The sequence below is a fragment of the Rhinatrema bivittatum genome, chromosome 2 (genome assembly GCF_901001135.1).
Source record: "Rhinatrema bivittatum chromosome 2, aRhiBiv1.1, whole genome shotgun sequence".
Classification (NCBI taxonomy): Eukaryota; Metazoa; Chordata; class Amphibia; order Gymnophiona; family Rhinatrematidae; genus Rhinatrema; species Rhinatrema bivittatum.
Genome location: NC_042616.1, coordinates 694,001,922 through 694,024,673, shown reverse-complemented (window position 1 = coordinate 694,024,673; position 22,752 = coordinate 694,001,922). Strand labels below are relative to the sequence as shown.

General features: G+C 42.8%; 1 protein-coding gene across 2 annotated transcripts in view; it reads left to right on the top strand.

Annotated features, from left to right (window-relative positions):
- The window catches only part of MMP16 (matrix metallopeptidase 16), a 940,897-nt gene extending 918,428 nt beyond the window's left edge, over nt 1-22,469 (top strand). For both annotated transcript variants that reach the window (XM_029591617.1, XM_029591618.1), the window contains one exon: nt 21,733-22,469. In XM_029591617.1, coding sequence (XP_029447477.1) covers nt 21,733-22,067 — 335 coding nt within the window. In that variant the 3' untranslated portion in view covers nt 22,068-22,469. The remainder of the gene's footprint in view (nt 1-21,732) is intronic.
- Nucleotides 22,470-22,752: the final 283 nt, after the last annotated feature.

Sequence of the window (22,752 nt, the reverse complement as noted above, 5' to 3'; positions counted from 1 at the left end):
CTCCCACCCTAGTGTGGGGAGGTCCTCACCAGCCCATGATCCAGGATACCGAAGGCTAATTGGTTAAGGATAGTTATCCCTATACCTTCCTGCTACTCTCTGCAGGTTACTGCCATGTGCCCTTTATTTTCAACCTCTAGCCTTTAGTGATCCTCAGTGTTCAACCCATGCCCTTTTGAATTTGTTTACTGTTGTTATCCTTACCACCTTTTCCAGAAGGGCATTCTAGGCATCTACCATCCACTATGTGAAAAAATAATTCCTGATGCTGGTTCTGAGCCAACCCCCTTGGAGTTTCATTTCATGTCCCCTAGTTCTACAGTTTCCTTTCCAACGGAAAAGATTTGAAGTTCGTGCATCATTAAAACTTATCAGGTACCTGAAGGTCTGTATGATATCTTCCCTGCACCTCTATTCTTCCAGGCTATACATATTTAGATCTTCAATCTCTCTTCATAAGTCTTCAAAAACAGACCCCCACACCATTTTGATTGCCCTTCTCTGGACCACCTCCATTCTGACTTTATCCTTATTGAGATATGGGCACCAGAACTGAACACAGTACTCCAGGTGAGGCCTCACCAAGGACCTGTATAAGGCCATTATCACCTCCTTTTTCTTACTGGTTATTCCTCTCTCTATGCAGCCCAGCATTCTTCTGGCTTTACCTATCACTTTGTCACATTGCTATATTGCCTTCGGATCACCAGACACTATTTCCCCAAGGCCCTTCTTCTAGTCAATGCACATTAGTCTTTATGTCCAATCACATACAACTCTTTTCTACCACAGATGCACTTTTTGACATTGAATCCCGGATGCCAAATCTTCAACCACTCTTCAAGCTTTCTTAAATCACTTTTCATTCTCCCTGCTCATTCATGCATGCCCACTCTGTTGTAGATCTTAGTATCATCTGTAAATAGACAAACTTTACCTTCTATCCCTTCTGCAAAGTTGCTCACAAGATATTAAACATAACCTGTCTCAAAACTGATCCTTGTGGTGCTCCACTTAACACGGTTTTCTCTTCAGCGTAGGTTCTATTTACCATTACACACTGTCTCCTGTCAGTGAACCAGATTGTAATCCACTCCACTACCTTGGCGCATACCCCCACGCTTCTCATTTTATTCATGAGCCTCCTATACAGGGACCTTATCAAAAGCTTTTCTGAAATCCTTGATCCAATTCTCTAGTCACCCAATCAAAAATATTAATCAGATTTGTCTGACAGGACCTTCATTTGATGAATCCATGTTAGAAACATAGAAATATAGAAACATAGAAACATAGAAATGACAGCAGAAGAAGACCAACCGGTCCATCCAGTCTGTCCAGCAAGCCTTACACTTATTTTTTCTCATACTTAACTGTTTCTCTTGGCTCTTAGTAACCTTATGTTCTAATTCCCTTTTCACCCCCACTATTAATGTAGAGAGCAGTGATGGAGCTGCTTCCAAGTGAAATATTAAGTTTGATTAGTTGGGTAAGCGGCAGCATAGCTCTCTGCCATGAAGCAGAGGGCAATGCTGGAAATGTGTGACGTATCAGTTTTTCTTTTCCCCTGTCATTGAAGCAGGGAGACATGCCGGACATGCACCGAAAGTGAAGCATGCCTTGAAAGTCACATTAACTATCATCAAATATTGAAAAGCCTAATAATTGGTAATACCTATAGCCCATGAACCCATCCCTGTTTTTTTCTTTTTTTCTTTAATTGGGAGATGGATGCCCTTCATCCTTCTACTCTGTGAAGGTGGACACCTACCACCGGCCACTGGCATCCCGCTCCGTTAATGCCTCTGTGGCTACTGCCGCTCCATGCAGTGTTTTACTACCTGCTCTTTATATGCGTCCTCTAGAACTGATGGATCCCATCCCTGTTTTTTTTTATTATTTATTTAATTGGGAGATGACAGCCCTCCATCCTTCCGCTCCGTGAAGGTGGACACCTACCACTGGCCACTGGCATCCCGCTCCGTGAATGCCTCTGTGGCTACTGCCGCTCTGTGCAGTATTTTACTACCTGCTCTTTATATGGACACCTACCACTGGCCACTGGCATCCTGCTCCGTGAATGCCTCTGTGGCTACTGCCACTCCGTGCAGTATTTTACTACCTGCTCTTTATATGTGTCCTCTAGACCTGATGGATCCCATCCCTGTTTTGTTTTTGTTTTGTTTTTTATTTAATTGGGAGATGACAGCCCTCCATCCTTCCGCTCCGTGAAGGTGGAACACCTACCACTGGCCACTGGCATCCCGCTCCATGAATGCCTCTGTGGCTACTGCCGCTCCGTGCAGTAGCCTTGGGTCCAGCAACCTTGGGTCCAGCAACCTTGGGTCCAGCAACCCACTGGATTGTAGATAATTTATTATACTTTCCTTCAGCTGAGTCTCCATTAAATTTCCCATCACCGAAGTATGGCTAACCGGCCTGTAGATTCTAGCCTTCTCTCTGCAACCACTCTTGTGAATTGGGACCATAACTGCTCTTTACCAATCTTGAGGCACCACTTCATTTCCAGGAATCTATTGAACAGGGCTTTCAGTGGACCCACCAGCACATCTCTGAGCTATATACGTGTCCTGAGATATACCTCATCTGGCCCTTGATTTTGTTCACTTTCAGTTTTCCTAGTCATAGCTATACATTCTCTTCTGTAAATGGAGTTGCATCTACCCCATTCTCATGTATTAGGTTGTTATCCTGTAAACCGGAGTGAAGGCAAACGCTATACTTCGGTATATAAAAGAATCCAAATAAATCTCTGGGCTTGTCAACCAGCAATGGTCCTTCTCCAGGGTCTTCTTTAGTGAACACTCTTGATGTATTTGTTTAATATTTCTGTCATTTCTTTGTGAATCTCTAGATATTGCTCCTTGTCATCTTTCCATTTCACTATACCAGTTCGGGCTTCTACTTTCTCTAATATATCTGAAAAATGTTTTCTCACCTCACTTTAACTCTTTGGCAATCCTTTCTTCCATTTGACTTTTGCTTTCTTGATTTATTTCTTCATCTCTCTCAGTTTCACCAGGTATTCTTTCCTGTGTTCCTCTTTTTGCGATCTTTTATACTTTTTGAACATTGTTCTTTTTGATTTTATTTTTTCAGCCACCTCCTTTGAGAACCAGATCAGTAGCATTTTCCTCTTAATTTTGTTTACTTTTGTAAAATAGAGATTTGATACCTTTAAGAACATAATATATGCCATACTGGGTCAGACCAAGGGTTCATCAAGCCCAGCAACTTGTTTCCAACAGTGGCCAATCTAAGTCACAAGTATCTGGCAAGTACCCAAACATTAAATAAATCTCAAGCTGCTATTGTTTATTATTTAATAGCAGTTTATGGATATTTCCTCTAGTAACTTATCCAAACCTTTTTTTAAACCCAATTACACAAACTACTGTAACCATATCCTCTGGCAATGAATTCCAGACCATAACTATACCCTGAGAAAAAACAATTTTCTTCAATTTGTTTTAAATGAGCTACTTGCTAACTTCATGGAGTGCCCCCTAGTCCTTCTATTATCTGAAAGAGTAAATAACCAATTCACATTGACCCAATCAAGTCCATTCATGATTTTGTAGACCTCTATCATATCCCCCCTCAACCGTCTCTTCTCCAAGCTGAACGGCCCTAACATCTTAGAAACATAGAAACATAGAAATGACGGCAGAAGAAGACCGAATGGCCCATCCAGTCTGCCCAGCAAGCCTCACACATCTTTTCTCTCATTCTTATCTGCCTCTCCTAGCTCCTTGTTCCATTCCCCCTCCACCCCCACCATCAATGTAGAGAGCAGTGATGGAGCTGCATCCAAGTGAAACATCTAGCCTGATTAGTCAGGGGTAGTAGGGGCAGTAACCGCCGCGATAAGCAAGCTACACCCATGCTCATTTGTTTTACCCAGACTATGTTGTACAGCCCTTGTTGGTTTTTTTTTCTTCTCCCCTGCCATTGAAGCAGAGAGCCACGCTGGATATGCATTGAAAGTGAAGTATCAGGCACATTTGGTTTGGGGTAGTAACCGCCGTAACAAGCCAGCTACTCCTCGCTTTGTGATTGCAAATCCTTTATTTCTTCACCCCTGTCGTTGAAGCTATGCAGGATATGCGTGAGGCATCAGTTTTTTGTTTTTGTTTTTGGTTTTTTTTCTTTCCCCTGCCGTTGAAGCAGAGAGCTATGCTGGAAATGCGTGATGTATCAGTCTTTCTCCCATGCCGATGAAGCAGAGAACCATGCTGGATATGCATGGAAAGTGAAGTATCAGGCACATTTGGTTTGGGGTAACCGCCGTAACAAGCCAGCTACTCCCCGCTTTTTGAGTGTGAACCCTTTTTCTTCTCCCTTGCCGTTGTAGCAGAGAGCTCTGCTGGATGTGTGAAGTATCAGTTATTCTTCTCCCCTGTCATTGAAGCAGAGAGCTATGCTGTATATGCATTGAAAGTGAAGTATCAGGCATATTTGGTTTGGGGTAGTAACCGCCGTAACAAGCCAGCTACTCCCCTCTTTGTGAGTGCAAATCCTTTTTTCCATTACCTCTTGCTGTTGAAGCTTAGAGCGATGTAGGAGTCACAGTAAGCATGTGTATGTTTATTTAATAAGGGTATTGTGTCAATAGCCATCATTCTGGCGAGTCACCCACTCTTCATTGGCGGCCTCTTGACTTTATGGATCCGCAGTGTTTATCCCACGCCCCTTTGAAGTCTTTCACAGTTCTGGTCTTCACCACTTCCTCCGGAAGGGCATTCCAGGCATCCACCACCCTCTCCGTGAAGAAATACTTCCTGACATTTTATTTATTTATTTAAAACATTTCTATACTGGCCTTCATGTTCTGAATCTTCCTCCCTGGAGCCTCAAATCGTGACCCCTGGTTCTGCTGATTATTTTCCTACGGAAGAGGTTTGTCGTTGTTTTTGGATCATTAAAACCTTTCAAGTATCTGAAAGTCTGTATCATATCACCTCTGCTCCTCCTTTCCTCCAGGGTGTACATATTTAGATTCTTCAATCTCTCCTCGTACGTCATCCGATGAAGATCCTCCACCTTCCTGGTCGCCCTTCTCTGTACCGCTTCCATCTTGTCTTTGTCTTTTTGTAGATACGGTCTCCAGAACTGAACACAGTACTCCAGGTGAGGCCTCACCAAGGACCTGTACAAGGGAATAATCACTTCCCTTTTCTTACTCGATATTCCTCTCTCTATGCAGCTCAGCATTCTTCTGGCTTTTGCTATCGCCTTGTCGCATTGTTTCGCTGTCTTCACATCATTAGACACTATCACCCCAAGGTCCCTCTCCTGCTCCGTGCACATCAGCCTTTCCCCCCCCAATGAGTACAGTTCATTCGGATTTCCACTCCCCATATGCATGACTTTGCACTTCTTGGCATAGACTTTCCTGATAGGGGAGCCGTTCCATCCCCTTCATCATTTTGGTTGCCCTTCTCTGTGCTTTCTCCAGTACAACTATATCTTTTATGAGATGTGGCGACCAGAATTGCATACATTATTCAAGATATGGTCTCAACATGCAGTATTACAGTGGCATTATGACATCCATCATTTTATTTGCCATTCCCTTCCTAATAATTCCTAACAGTCTGTTTGCTTTTTTGATCAACATAGCACACTGAGCTTAAGATTTCTATGTATTATCCACAAAGACACTCATTCTCCTGGGTGGTAACTCCTAAGATAGAACCTAACATTTTATAACTACAGCAAGGGCTATTTTCCCTATATGCATCACTTTGCACTTGTCCATGTTACATTTCATCTGCCATTTGGAAGCCCAATCTTCTAGTCTGACAAGGTCCTCCTGCAATTTATCACAATCCATTTGAGATTTAACTACTTTGTATAATTTTGTGTCATCCGCAAATTTGATCACCTCACTCATCGTACCTCTATCCAGATCATTTATAAACATATTAAAAAGCAACAGTCCAATTACAGATCCCTGAAGCACTCCTTTGTTTACCTTTTTCCATTGTGAAAACTGATCATTTAATCCTACTCTAGTCTCTGTTTCTTGTCTTTTAACCAGCTTGTAATCCACAAAAGGACATCACCTCCTTTCCCATGACTTTTTAGTTGTCTTAGACACCTCTCATGTGGGACTTTATCAAACACCTTCTGAAAATCCAAATACATCACATCTGCTGATTCAACTTTGTCCACATGTTTATTCACCCCCTTCAAAAAAATGTAGGTGATTTGAGAGGCAAGACTTCCCTTTGGTAAATCACGTTGGCTGTATCCTATTAAACCATGTCTATCTAAAAGTTTTGTGATTTTATTCTTTATAATAGTTTCTACGATTTTTCCCAGCACTGTAGTCAAGCTCACTGGTCTATAGTTTCCAGGATCCCCCCTGGAGGTCTTTTTTAATATAAGAGTTATATTGGCCATCTTCCATTCTTCAGGTACAGCAGATGGTTTTAATGATAAGTTACAAATTAATTGAAATAGGTTTGAAATTTCATTTTTTAGTTCTTTCAGAACCCTGGGGTATATACCATCTGGTCCAGGTGATTTACTACTCTTCAGTTTGTCAGTCTGGCCTATCACATCTTCCAGGTTCACCATTATTTGGTTCAGTTCACCTAAAAATTTACCCTTGAAAACCATCTCCGCATTGGGTAACTCCCCATCCTCTTCACTAAACACAGAAGCAAAGAAATTGTTTAATCTTTCCACGATGGCCTTATCTTACATGTTGCAAACGTTTTACCTTTGTAGCTGCATCTTCAGGGTTTTTAAAATATTTTTCTCATTTTATCAACCTTTCCCTTTTGAAAATTTAGTGCTAGAGCCATGTATTTACTTGCTGTCACCTTCCAGTCATTAATTCAAATTTGATCATATTATGATTACTAATGCCAAGTGGCCCCCACCACCATTACCTCTCTCACCAAATTCTGCGCTTAACTGAGAACTAGATCTAAAATTACTCCCTCTGTCGTTGGTTCCTGAACCAATTGCTCCATAAAACTGTCATTTATTCCATCCAGGAACTTTATTTCTCTAGCATGTTCTGATGTTTCATTTGCCCAGTCAATTTTGGGGTAATTGAAATCTCTCATTATTACTGCACTACAAATTTGGTTAGCTTCCCTAATTTCTCTTAGCATTTCACTGTCTGTCTCATCATCTTGGCCAGGTGGACAGTAATATACACCTATCAATATATACTTCCCCAACAAGCAAGGGATTTCTACCTATAAAGATTTGATTGTGCATTTAAGCTCATATTTTAAAAAGGCTACGCTCATAAATTTCGGAGTTTATGTACGTGACCGGGCCTTGTGCGCGGTGCACACATTTTAAAATGGTATAAAGAAAATCCTCTATCTGTGAGAAAAATAATGCTACAAAAATATGAACACTTATATTGGACTATGGAAAGCATAATACTTATTTTTCCAGCAACCATCATATAGCACAGGGTCCGAGATATTTACCTGGTAATCCTTGAGTGCTAAAAGCTTCTTTGTGCTGTGAGTGTAATCATCGGTTGCTTTGGAAATGTATGAACATAAAGTCTCATATGAACAGGTAAAGTACTTAATTTGATGTTGACAGAGATGAAACTTCTCTGTAATGAATGCCGCTGAATGAGAGGCTGTTGTGTTTCTGCCATGTTTTTTTTTCAGGTCTTCCTTATGCTCGCTGTTGAATCGCCCGACTCTGCAGGGTTTCAGAGTGATCTCCTTCTTCAGGGGTCCAGCCAGTTTGTTTGTGAGAATGAATTTATAAGTATGCCATATCAGTGTTTTTACAGCATTACGACATGCGGCTTATTCCAGGTTTTTGTGTGTGATCAGCGCCACTGCAGATTTGCTTCCTGTCAGTGCAGGAACTTTGACAGCGTAAGTGTTACTGGAGGGTGCTAGGAGAGCAGTCCCCATTAGAGAAAGTGTGCCCTTGGGCCGCTGGCATGATCCCGCACCAAGGGTAGGTGCAGCGTGGGCCCGACCCACAGCCGGACCTGCATGCCTCTGGAACCAATATGTGGAGTGTTGGTGATGAACAGTCCTCCATTCCCGGCCCTTTCGGACCTGCCACTGAGATGGCAAGAGGCAGCAGGCCTGACTCAAGGTCATGGGCAGACGAAGGTTCAAAAACAGACGACGAAGACTCGGGAACCACAGACTGTAGACGTAGACTCTAAAGTAAGATACTGTAGACGTAGACTCCAAAGCAAGGTACTGTAGCCATAGACTCTGAAACAAGCAGGGAGGTTCAGACGTTGGCACTGTCCCTCAGGGCGCCCTACACAGCCAGTACGACTGGTCTGGTCACGGACCACCCTGTCCCACATCCGCTGGAGCAGAACCAGTGCAGGAAAGGAAATATGCTGCACAAAGCAGTCCAGGGAAATGTACTGCACACCAGCAGTCTACAGCGATACTGCACACGGCAGTCTAAAGCAGGTTACTGCACACCGGCAGTCAAAAGCAAGTTAAAACATCAGGGTCAGGAACAAACACCAGGGAACATCATGAAACATCAGAGCATGCAAGACACGGACACCAAGCTGAAGCAAATACGGAGTCCTGATGGAGCGCTGGAAGAGGAGACATCCAGAGAGGAGAAACTCCAATGCAAGGCAAGGCATGAGTGCTGGAGCAAAGCTTTTATAGCCCAGAAGCAGGCAACTCCCTGGGAGGAGTCCAGATGGTCCGCCCCCTCGCTGGCTTTACAAGAGTGGAGAGGAGCCGCAGGCCCGCCCCTTAGGAGAAGGGTGTGGTCCACACCATAGCATCCAGGCTGCAGTGGAGCAGGTCTCGAGTAGGCCTGGAACACCGAAGGCCTCCCAGGCCGTGGAGCAGGATCCGGACAATTACTCAGGCGAGGCCCTGGCTTCAGAGCGGCCTCCAGAAAAAGGTGAGATGCCTACTGTGGCGCAGCTACAGGAGGAATCATAAGGAAGACCTGAAAGGGACCTGTAAAAAAACCCGGCACAAATAGAACATCCTCTCATTCAGCGGCATTCATTACAGAGAAGTTTCATCTCTGTCAACATCAAGATAAGTACTTTACCTGTTCATATGAGACTTTATGTTCATACATTTCCAAAGCAACCGATGATTACACTCACAGCACAAAGAAGCTTTTAGCTCTCAAGGGTTACCAGGTGAATATCTCGGACCCTGTGCTATATGATGGTTGCTGGAAAAATAAGTATTATACTTTCTATAGTCCATTATAAGTGAGAAATCTGTTCATATTTTTGTCACATTTTAAAATGGGCATTGCCATGTGCGTAAACCCTGGTATGCACAGAAGTGCCGGGATTCTCCAAAAGGGCAGGCCTGGGGGCATGATCTGGGTGGGGAGGGGTAGGGCAGGGAGGCAGGCCTGGACAGCGCCATTAGCTGCTGACCCAGGGAAGCACACGCTGGCAGCCAGCTGGCACACAGAGGTTACTTCAACTCCAAAGTTAAAGTAAGTAGAAAAAAAAAACAAACCCTAATAGGTAGGGAAAAGGGCTTGTGGAGGAGAGGGGAAGAGATAGGAAGGTTAGATAATGATATAGGGAAATTCCATCCCAGTCCATCCCAGTCTACTCCTTAATTAGAGTGGACTGGGAGGGAACTGGGAAAGCCCTACCCGCATCGATGCGCATTGCTTTGTAACATTCCCCCTCCTGTGTGCGTGAGTCATAGTCTATCCGCACATGTGTGCACGGATTTTAAAATTCAGCATGCATGTGCATGTGGCCATTGTATTTTATAACATGAGCACACCACCGCGCACATGTTATAAAATCTGTGTGTCCACATGCGTGCGCTGGGAACCACACACACATGAACATGCATGGGCATGTCTTAAAATTGACCCCTTAGTCCCATACAGGATCTTTATCCTGTTGGACTCTATGCCATCCCAGACATAAAGCGCCACTCCACCACCAAGATGTTCCTCTCCGTCATTGCGATATAATTTGTACCCTGGTATAACACAATCCCATTGGTTATCCTCTTTCCACCATGACTCTGAGATGCTAATTAAGACTATGTCAGCATTCACTGCTATACACACTAATTCTCTCATCTTCTTTGATTTTTGGCATTAGCATACAAACATTTACAAGTGTGTTTTTTGTTTGTATTAACATTCTGCTTTTCAGTTAACAGCAATAATTTGGAATATTTTAGCTCAGGTGATTCTTTACTTATAGACACATGGACTACTTTTCTTATTATTGGAACCTATCTGTTGGGAAGCCCTAACTCTAATGCTTCATTTGTATCTTCAAAGATACCTCCCTCTGAACCGTGTGCTACTGAATGATTGTCAGCTTTCCCTTTTCATTTAATTTAAAAGCTGCTCTATCTCCTTTTTAAAGGTTAGCACGAGCAGCAGGGTTCCAACCTGGTTAAGGTGGAGTCCATCCCTTTAGAAAAGACTCCCCCTTCCCTAAAAGGTTCTGCAGTTCCTTACAAAACTGAATCCCTCTTCCCTATACCATTGCCTCATCCATGCATTGAGACTCCGGAGTTCTGCCTGCCTCTGGGGAATAGGGAGCATTTCAGAGAATGCTACTCTGGAGGTTCTAGATTTCAGCTTTCTATCTTTTTAAATGCTTCTTTTCATTTTGCCCACTATTGTTCTCCCTCACCAATTTTCTCCCATTCTTCTTGTTCTTTCTCTAGCCACTTTTCTATTGGTTTAGAACATAAGGACATAAGAAATTGCCATGCTGGGTCAGACCAAGGGTCCATCAAGCCCAACATCCTGTTTCCAACAGAGGCCAAACCAGGCCACAAGAACGTGGCAATTACCCAAACACTAAGAAGATCCCATGCTACTGATGCAATTAATAGCAGTGGCTATTCCCTTCGTAAACTTGATTAATAGCCGTTAATGGACTTCTCCTCCAAGAACTTATCCAAACCTTTTTTGAACCCAGCTACACTAACTGCACTAACCACATCCTCTGGCAACAAATTCCAGAGCTTTATTGTGTGTTGAGTAAAAAAGAATTTTCTCCGATTAGTCTTAAATGTGCTACTTGCTAACTTCATGGAATGCCCCCTAGTCCTTCTATTATTCAAAAGTGTAAATAACCGATTCACATCTACTCATTCAAGACCTCTCATGATCTTAAAGACCGCTATCATATCCCCCCTCAGCCACCTCTTCTTCAAGCTAAACAGCCCTAACCTCTTCAGCCTTTCCTCATAGGGGAGCTGTTCCATCCCCTTTATCATTTTGATTGCCCTTCTCTGTACCTTCTCCATCACAACTATATTTTTTTGAGATGCAGCGAACAGAATTTTACACAGTATTCAAGGTGCGGTCTCACCATGGAGCGATATAGAGGCATTCTGACATTTTCCTTTCTATTAACCATTCCCTTCCTAATAATTCCTAACATTCTGTTTTCTTTTTTGACTACTGCAGCACACTGAGCCGACAATTTTAAAGTATTATCCACTATGATGCCTAGATATTTTTCCTGAGTGGTAGTTCCTAATATGGAACTTAACATCGTGTAACTACAGCAAGAGTTATTTTTCCCTATATGCAACACCTTGCACTTGTCCACATTAAATTTCATCTGTCATTTGGATGCCCAATCTTCCAGTCTTGCAAGGTCCTCCTGTAATGTATCACAGTCTGCTTGTGATTTAACTACTCTGAATAATTTTGTATCATCCATAAATTTGATAACCTCACTCGTCATTAGAGATGTGAATCGTGTGCCCGATCGTTAAGACGATCGGGTTCAGCTAGAGGGGGGAAAAATCTGATCATGGGTGATGTGAATCGGAATTGGTTCCGATTCACATCGTTATTTTTTTTTTTAGTGAGGCCCGACCCTTTAAGATTAATCCCTTACCTTCCCCCACCCTCCCGAACCCCCCCAAAACATTTTACGATTACCTGGTGTTCCAGTGGGGGCGCGAGAACCAATCTCCTGCTCTCGGTCCATCAGCGCCATTTTGGCTGCCACTCAAAAATGGCGCCGATGGCCCGATAAAAAAAAAAAAACCCACCCGACCCTTTAAAAACAACCCCTTAGCTTCCACCATCCTCCCGAGCCCCCCCCCCCAAAACATTTTAAAATTACCTGGAGCTCTAGTGGTGGTCCCGGGAGCGATCTCCCGTTCTCGGGCCGTCGGCTGCCACTCATAATGATGGCGCTGATGGCCCTTTGCCCTTACCATGTGACAGGGTATCTGTGCCATTGGCCGGCTCCTGTCACGTGGTAGGAGCTCTGGATGGCCGGCGCCATCTTTAAAGATGGCGCCGGCCATCTTTACGATGGTGGCGGCCATCTTTAAATATGGCGGCGGCCATCTAAATATGGCGGTGGCCATCTTTAAAGATGGTGCCGGCCAGCCAGTGCTTCTACCATGTGACAGGGGCCGGCCAATGGCACAGATACCCTGTCATATGATAAGGGCAAAGGGACATCAGCGCCATCTTTATGAGTGGCAGCCAATGGCCTGAGAATGGGAGATCACTCCCGGGACCACCACTAGACCACCAGGTAATTTTAAAATGTTTTGGGGGGATTGGGAGGGTGGGGGAAGCTAAGGGGTCATTTTCAAAGGGTCAGGTGGGTTTTTTTTTATCGGGCCATCGGCACCATTTTTGAGTGGCAGCCAAAATGGCGCCGATGGACCGAGAGCAGGAGATCGGTCCCCGCGCCCCCACTGGACCACCAGGTACTCGTAAAAAGTTTTGGGGGGGTTCGGGAGGGTGGGGGAAGGTAAGGATTCTTTTATAGGGTCGGGGTGGGTTTAGGGTTTTTTTTGGTGTGCCGGTTTTCCCTGCCCTCCCCCGATTTACGATTTTTCACAATAAATCAGGGGAATTTCTACTGTATTGCGACTCTTAACAATTTTTGACGATTTAAAATATATCTGACGATTGTTTTAAATCATCAAAAAATGATTCACATCCCTACTCGTCATATTCTTTTCCAGATCATTTATATATATATTGAAAAGCATCGGTCCAAGTATAGATCCCTGGGGCACTCCACTGTTTACCATTTTCCACTGAGAAAATTGACCATTTAATCCTACTCTCTGTTTCCTGTCTTTTAACCAGTTTGCAATCCACAAAAGGACATTGCCTCCTATCCCATGACTTTTTAGTTTTCGTAGAAGCCTCTCATGAGGGACTTTGTCAAACGCCTTCTGAAAATCCAAATACACTACATCTACCGGTTCACCTGTATCCACATGTTTATTGACCCCTTCAAAAAAATGAAGCAGATTTGTTAGGCAAGATTTCCCTTGGGTAAATCCATGTTGACTGTGTTCCATTAAATCATGTCTTTCTATATGCTCTACGATTTTGATCTTGAGAATAGTTTCTACTATTTTTCCAGGCACTGAAGTTAGGATCACTGGACTATAGTTTCTCAGATCGCCCCTGGAGCCTTTTTTAAATATTGGGGTTTCATTGGCCATCCTCCAGTCTTCAGGTACAATGGATGATTTTAATGATAGGTTACAAATTTTAACTAATAGATCAGAAATTTCATTTTTTAGTTCCTTCAGTACCCTAGGATGCATCTTCCTTCCACCAGGTCTCTGCACTGGCTTGTAGTTTTTAAACTAGCACATGTGGAAAAGCTGACAACATTCATCAGTGTATGGTTCAGAAAGAGGGATCTTCAAAAGATTCTAAAATAACAGGAGAGTTAGAGCAACCAATAGAGAAGTTCAAATAAAAGTAAAATTAGCCCATGTGTCTATTCGTAAAAAAATTGATAAAGTTAAAAGATTCCAAATTATCCCTGTCAACTGCTAGGAAAGTTGTATATACAAATAGAAAACAAGATTTCTGTATGCTATTGCCATTAGTCTAAAAGTAAAATGGGAGATTTAAAATGTATAGCACTGAATGAAGAGGTAGACATATTTGGCATCTCAGAGACCTAATGGAAAGAGGATAACCAATGGGACAGTGCTATACCAGGGTACAAATTATATTGCAATGATAGGGTAGATCAACTTGTTGAGGGTCTTGCACTTTATGTTAGGGATGGCATAGAGTCTGAGAGGATAAAGGTACTACTGTAATATTTGCCCGGCCATGGGACAACCCAGCGAGCAACCATACTTACCTCCAATTTTCCAAATGCCACAGCAATAGGGGTGCTGCCATATTACTCCGGGGCACACTGACCTTTAGTGGCCTTGTGGAAGGAAACCTGAAGGGTCGCTCCTTGATGATGTCAGCCCCCAAACCATACGTCCAACTAGCGCCTAAAGCAACGGGTCCTCCTGTTTTGCAGTGCATGTTGCTGCCTCTCCATGCCTTTTTGTGCTTTATCTTGCCTCTTCATTGCCCTGCCTTGCTGTTACCTAGTCCTGCCTTGTTATTGCCTTGCCCTGCTGGTCTCTCCATGTCCTGGTTTCTCAGTGTCTTATCCTTGTCTCATCTGCCTGCCTCTGACTGTCTCCTGGTTCTGACCTCGGCCTTGGACACTGACTACTCTTCTGGTTTGCCACTTGCTTTGACCTTAGCCTGGATCTTTTACACTGCCTGATTGCTGCCTGCCCAAAACTTAGCCTGGAACTTGACATCGCCTGTATGCTGCCTGTCCTGACCTCAGCCTGGAACTCAACATCCTCTGCTCACTGCCTTCCCTGACCACTGCCCAGTACACGAGTTCATCTGACAGTCACACTTATAGGACACTCACCTAAGTCCTGCTAGCCCTTGGATCCGAAGGGCTCAACCTGAAGGGAATGGGGCTGTACCAGTCCCAGTAAGAGTGGTTCCATTTGCTATTGATGTGGGCCTAGTAGGTTCACTTGCTAGGATGTGCCAACCACACTATAGCCTAAGGGCTCACATCCATGCCACCTCAGGTGACAAAATGCACAATAGAATTTTTATGTGTGGAAATTTAATGTGTATTTATTTATGAACTTTTAATATACCGACATTCGTAGAACACATTACGCTGGTTTACAATTAACTCAAAGAAATGAAAATTACATTTAACGGGGGATAGGGCGAGGGGAGCAGGCAAGAAAAGGGGAGAAAAGAAGGGCAGGGAATGAGAGGGACTAAGAGTAGAATACTAAAACGAAATAAAGAGGAGAAAGTGGAGAGGAACCAAAATAGCTATAGAAACTTACTATATTTACATCATTGGGAGAGTACTTAAAGTAACTAGGCTATCTATATACATAAAAATATTGTAAGGCGATTTCTATGAAGAAGGGTGGGCCTTGTCTAGGTTTGGTTAGTATCTGAGTAGGCCTGTTTGAAAAGCCATGTCTTGATGCCTTTTTTAAAGTTGCGTAAGGATGGTTCTAGTCGGAGATCAGTGGGAAGGGAGTTCCAGAGGGAGGGGCCAGCAATGGAGAAGGCTCTTTCTCTAGTGAGGGTAAGGTGTGCAGTTTTGAGGGATGGGGTGTGAAGGGTGACTGCAAGGGAGGTTCTGGTGGGGTGGTTAGAGGATCGTAAACGTGGCAGTTCTTCGAGCCAAAGAGGGTTGTCTTTGTTTAACTGGGAAGAATAAAGTGGTGGGGGTACGGTACCATCTACCTCACCAAAATGAATTGATAGATGATGAAATGCTAACAGAAATTAGAGAAGCTAACAAATTTAGCAGCACAGTAGTAATAGGACATTTCAATTTCCTGAATACTGACTAGGTAAATGTCATATCAGTACATGCTAGGGAGGTAGATTTTCTAGAGAAATAAATGACTGCTTCATGGAGCAGGTGGTCTGAGAACCAATGAGAGGGAGAGTCATTTTAGACCTACTTCTCACTGGAATGCATGATTTGGTAAGAGAGGTAATGGTAGTGAGGCTGCTTGCCAACAGTGATCATAATGCAATAAAATGTGACTTAATAATTGGAGGGAGGACATTAAATAAATCTACTGTTCAAACATTTAACATTCAAAAGGGGGACTGATAAAATAAGGAAAATATTTTGAAGAAGACTAAAAAGTGCATATACAAAGATTAAGAGTTTATATCAGCTGTGGATATTGTTTAAAAATCTTATTGGAAGCCCAGACCAGATGTATTCCAAGCATTGGAAAAGGTAGACGGAAGTTTAAATGAGATGAGGTAAAAAAGGCTATTTTAGCCAAAAGAACTTCTTTTAAAAACTGGAAAAAGGATCCAACTCAAGAAAATAGTAAAAAGTGAAAGCATTGGCGAGTTAGATGTAAAACTTAATAAGGCAAGCAAAAAGAGAATTTGTAAAGAAGTTGTCATAGAGATAAAAACTCATAATAAAAACCTTTTTAAATATATCGGAAGCAGGAAGCATGTGAAGGAGTCAGTTGGACCGTTAGATGGGGCTGAAGGGACACTTAGTAAAGACAAGGCTATAGTGGAAAAATTAAATTAATTCTTTGCTTCATTGTTTATTGAAGATGATATTGGGGGGATACCCATTCTGGAAAAGGAATTTAATGGTGATGATTTGGAAAACCTGAAACAAATTACACTGAACTTGGATAATACAATAGGTCAAATTGGCAAACTAATGAATAGCAAATTACTTGGACCAGATAGTTTTCACTCCAGAATTCTGAAATAATAAAAAAATGAGATTGCAGATCAATTACTAGTAAGTTGTAACCTATGAATACAAATAATTTATTGTATCTGAAAACTGGAAGGTGGCCAATGTGATGCAGATCTTTTAAAAAGAGCTCCAGGAGTAAGCCAGGTAACTATAGACTGGTAAGTGCCTATAAAAATTGTAGAAACTGTTCTGAAGAACAAAATCACAGAGCATATAGAAAGACATGGTTTAATGGGGCATAGCAGCATGGATTTACGCAAAAGAAGTCTGGCCTTACTAATTTGCAACATTTTTTAAAGGGTTAATAAACATGTGGATAATGGTGAGCCAGTGGATATTGTGTATTTTGACTTTCAGAAGGCATTTAACAAAGTTCTCCATAAGAGATAGGGATGTTTATTTGTTTAAAACAAAACTAAATAACGCGACAAATAAGACTAATTGTTTTCATTTGAAGGCATCCGAAATGAATCAGGGGCCCCCTGAATTAAACAAATCTTATTAGTTAGTTTAATTTTAAACTAATGATTTGGGCCTAGATCTAGTCCCGAAGCCAGTGCCTCGCCTATGGCATAGGCCAAGGCCCAAAGCAGGAGCCGTGGATTAGGCTCGAACGTGACACAGGGGTCTTGGTGGAGGCATGGCCCAATGCTGGGGCCTCAGCTGAGATCCGCAAAATTGAAACAACAAAAATGAAAAATTATCGTATTCTTCGGGTATCTGACAAAGGCCAGGTCCTGATGTCAGGACCCAGGCCCTGACCCAGGCCCGATGCCAAAAACCCAACCCGAAAGCTAGGTCTCGTACCGAGGCCTCGGCATATGCCAGGATCTGGACCCAGACCCGACGTTGCAGTTCAGCCCAGTCTGGGTCCTGACATGGGACTTCGACCTGGACTCCGGCCTAATGCCGCAACCCAACCCAGAGGCCAGGTCCCGACACCTTGACTCATGATCAGGTTGAGGCCTTGGAATCACTTCTTCATCCTCTTCTTTCTTCGGTTCTTGCAAGATAATTTTGCCGTCCGCTGGGGTCGTGCTGGAGTTAACTAACTCTGGCACATGCACCCAAGCAGATGGTGCCATTTTGATGTATGGCAATGTATTCATTTAATTTAATAATTTAATTAATTTCACTAATTTTGATGTATGGCAAAATGGTGCCTCCTGGATGAGGGCCCGGCATCAGGCCTGGGTCCGGGTGCCTGGCATTAGGACCTGGCCTCCGGGTCAGGTTACAGCATCGAGCCTGGTTTTTGACCAAGGCCCAGGCATCAGGATCCAGCCTCCTGTTTGAGGGCCCAGCATCAGGCCTGGGTCTGGGCACCTGGCGTCAGGACCTGGCCTCCGGGTCGGGTCACAGTATCGAGCCTGGTTTTGGACCAAGGCCCTGGCATCGGGACCCAGCCTCCTGGTGTCAGGACCTGGCTTCTGGGTGGGGTCATGACCCGGCCTCTAGGCCACGTCATAGCGTCGGGCCTGGGTTCAGGCCCCGGCCTAGGCCGAGACTCCGGCATTGGGACCTAGCATCTGGGTTAGGTCCGAGCCAAGGCCCTGGCATTGGGACCTGGCCTCCAGGTCAGGCTGAAGCCTCGGCCTTGAGTAGGTTGAATTTATGGAATCTACCGCACCCTCAACCAACGCATGGCCAAGCCTTCAGCCTGGGACTAAGCTGAAGCCGCAAGATCTTCACCAGACTGGCTAAGTGAGGGCTGGGGAGGATCTCGGCACCGGCATTTTTTCGGTCAGGCAGGAGGCTCCACGAGACCCCATTTTCATTTCTTGGCTATTTTGTTTTTATTTTTTCTCACAAATGAAAACAAATCAAACAATCCATGAACCGACATTCGTGGAAAAAAAACCTCCTGAAAACAAACTGAAAACGAAAATGATTTTTTTTTCCTACACATCCCTAATAAGAGGCTCCTCAGCAAAATAAAAAGTCATGGAAGACGAAGAGTTTATATCAGGTGATATGAATTGCAAACTGGTTTAAAGATAGGAAACAGAGTAGGATTAAATCGTCAGTTTTCTCAGTGGAGAAAGGTAAACAGTGGAGTGCCTCAGAGACCATTACTGGGAACAGTGCTTTTTAATATATATATAAATGATCTGGAAAAGGGAACAAGTGAGTTGGTCAAATTTACAGAGAACACAAAAGTATTCCGAGTTGTTAAAACAGAAGTGGATTGCATCCAAGTAGCAGATGAAATTAAATATGGACAAATGCAAAGTGAAGCACATAGGGAAAAACAACACACACCATAGTTACATGATGTTAGATTCACTATTAAGAGTTACCTCTTAGGAAAAGGATCTGGGTGTCATCATGGAAAATACTTTGAAATCATCACCTTACTGTGCAGCAGCAGTCAAAGAAGCAAACAGAAGATTGGGATTTATGAGACAAGGAATGGAGACAAAAATGGAGAATGTCATAATACCTCTGTATCACTCCATGGAGAGACAATACCTAGAGTACTGTGTGCAATTCTGGTTACCCCATCTCAAAAAGAGATATAGTTGAACTGGAAAAGATATAGATAGGAGTGACCAAAATGATAAAGGGATGGAAAGGCTCCTCTATGAAGAAAAGCTAAACATATTAGGGCTGTTCAGCTTGGAGAAGAGACATCTGAGGGGGAGATATGATAGAAGTAATAAAATCTTTAGTGCAACAGAACAGGTAACTGTGAATTAGTTATTTACTTTTTCAAAAATTGTACTCCATGAAGTTAGTAAGTAGCATATTTAAAACAAATTGCAGAAAATACTTTTTCACTGAGTGCACAATTAAGCTCTGGAATTCATTGCCAGAAAATATAGTAAAGACAGTTAGCATTGTTGGATTTAAAAACAAGATTTGGATAAGTTCCTGAAGGATAAATCCATAAACTGTTATTAACTAAATAAACTTGGGGTCAGCCACCACTTATCCCTGAGCGTTAGCAGCATGAAATTTATCTACTATTTAGGATTCTTCCAAGTACTTGCATCCTGGATCGGCCACTGTTGAAAACAGGATACTGGGCCTGATGGACCCTCGGTCTGACTCAGTATGGCAATTCTTATGTTCTTATATATTCAAACAGAATAATTTTACTTATATATTGATTTTGTCTGTGGTATATTCATCTTGAAAAATGTACATTCACTGTGAGGTAAATTATAAGAGCTGCACACAGGCGCACATTTGTGCACGTGTGACGGTGTATGCACATGGACGTGGCAATTTTAAAACATACACATATATGTGCACGTATATGCGTGCATATTTCAAAATCAGTTATTCACGTGTACATGGGTGCATGATTTCATACTGATGTGGGCATGTGCTCACAAATGCCGCCTTGCTCATATAAGTGGGGGGATTTTACTAGACACGTGCACCGATGCTAGAGCCCATTTTCCCAGATTGTTCCTAGTTCACCCAATTAACCAATTAGGCTTCCTAACAACCCCTGTTACTTTGCCTACCTTTTATCTAGTTAGGCCAGGCCCACCTAAACCTCGCTAAGTAGCTTATATTTTTATTACTTACTTGCTGTTCATAGCAGAAGTAAAGTTACATAGTAGGGGACCCAGGCACTCACTTATGCGCGTAAATAGGTATGTGCAGAAATCTTGCTACAGCCCCAGTTCACCTATTCCCTGCCCAGACCACAACCACACTCCTCTCCTTTTCCCTGAAATTTTTATTGTGTGCGTAATGGGAGATACACGCATTGTCACAGGCTTTTTAAAATTCCTCGCAGTGTGTGTCCGAAACATGCATCTATCTCCCGGTTTTGGCACGCGTAAGGCTTTTAAAATCCACCATTATGGGTCTGAAAGACTGAATTTTCCCCGTAGACACAACGTACGAAAAGCCCTTTGTACATCTAGCCTTGTACTTGAGACTGATTCCAAGATGTTAAAAACGGTAGTTTTATTTGGTCTATTGAAGTCTTATTATGTATCACTTGGTATATATCTACAGAGGACCTCCAGTTCTTGATGTGTAGAACTGAGACTTGCACTTGGATGTGCCTGATTTCCAAATTTCAGGGGTAATTTTGTAACCTTGGCATAAATTTTGCCTGCTTTCATAATTATACTTACCGCTTTGAATGCTACTTTGAAAATTATTAAACTTGCAAGTTATACTAGCTAAAATGTCAGCACACATTTTTCATGAAAAGTTGCATGTTTACAGGTGAATTTTAAAAGTCCGACGTGCACATTAATTACGGGATGCATGAAGAAGTCGGGCTCGTGAGTCCCGAGTAGATTTTAAAAGCCACCAAGATGCGTGCGTATCTTCCACAACACACACGTCTTAAAAGCTTTCAGAAATGGGTAAGGCATGGGCTAGGTCTGAGTGTGGCATGGGCATTTCAGTGAGTGAAGCCAAGATGTGCGCATATATACTGACGTGAGCCGGTGCACACCAAGGCTCCAGGCTGCGTAACTTTACTTTTGTTATATATGCCGTTTAAGTTTAAATGTTAAGAAAACCAGGCAGATCGATGGGGTTTTAAGAGTTAGGGATAACTGGGGGAATCAAGGCTATCAAACCAAGGGGGGGTTGGCGGACCTTAACTGGGCGAACTGGGAACGGACTGGTGAAACTGGGAATGGCAGCGTGCGCACCTTTTAAATCCCCCAGTTTACATGGTAGAAGCAGGACTTGCCTACAGGTGTGCACACCCATTTAAAATTTGGCCCACATGTGTGCACAGCCAGGATATTTTACAGCATGCACTCATATGCGCAGTTATGTTATAAAATGTTCGCATACCTGAGCATGTGCAACATATGCGCAGTGGTTTGAAAGTTACCATCCCAGTGTTTAAATCCAAAAGTATGCATGTAAGTCTAAACCCTTCCCCAGTTTTCTCCCCAGGAGTTTTTCTGCTCAGTTCTCGTAACCTATGCGTGAACATGCTATATGTGTGTAAGTTCACTCACATATTGGGCAAGCAATTTTTTAAAAGGCCATTTCTGTGCATAATACACTGTTATATTCACAGAAGTCCCTTTCAAAATGACCCTCTTCATGTCAAATCTACAGAGTGATCTTTTGTATATTTCAAATGTCTTACAGTCTTATTTCTCATCACTGTTTAATAAGTGATAGTGATAGGAAATACTGGAAAATAATACTTTCACTATTTAAATAACTGAAATTTTATTTCCTAGGCTTCACCTACTTCTACAAAGGAAAAGAATACTGGAAATTTCACAATCAGAAACTCATGGTCGAACCTGGTTATCCCAGATCCATTCTGAAGGAATTCATGGGGTGTGATGGATCAGTGGATAGGGACAAAGACCGACACAGCCCTCAGGACGATGTAGACATTATCATCAAACTGGACAACACAGCCAGCACTGTGAAAGCCATAGCTATTGTCATTCCTTGCATCTTGGCCTTGTGTCTTCTTGTCTTGGTTTGCACTGTGTTTCAATTCAAGAGGAAAGGAACGCCTCGCCACATACTGTACTGCAAACGCTCTATGCAAGAGTGGGTGTGATGTAGGTGCTCTTATTTTTTTTTTCAAGCAGTTTGTGGTAACTTGAGATTCAGCACGCGAGCTGTTATGCTGTTTCCTGGCTAGGAGCAGGCATCTGTCAGCCTGAATCAGGGCCGTTCTTTAAACCCAGGGGGGTTGCCTGTCCTGCGCATGAGTGGGGATTCACTCAACTGGGAAGCTTCCATGATACACAGTATCTGCTGTTTCTTCAGTCCTTTGTCTTTCTTTGTTATTTGATTTTAGGCCTTTCCTCTGCACGCTCAATGCCCAGTTAACTTTTAGCATTTTATGAAGAAGACGAAGCAAACACACAGGAATCTCCCATGATAATACTGCTATTTTCTCTAAAAAAAAAAAAAAAAAAAAAAAAAAAGTTTCTCTTAGATTTTTCTTTTTTGCTTTAAGATAAAAATATAAAATAAACAAATAAAAAGAAACAATCCATTCTAAAACATTCAGGATCGTGTGAAGACCCAAAACAGCTTTGTCTCCAAAGAGGATTGATTTCTGTCTGCTGAGGATGAACTCCTATGCATTATTTTGTAAAGTGGGAGACCTGGATGACACACAGGACCTTAGACTGTTTGGACAGCCATTTTCCAACAAAAAAAAATAAAAGGGGCCAAAATATCTGCAATATAGTAATAGCCTTAATAATACATCCATTTTGTGTTTTATACAACTG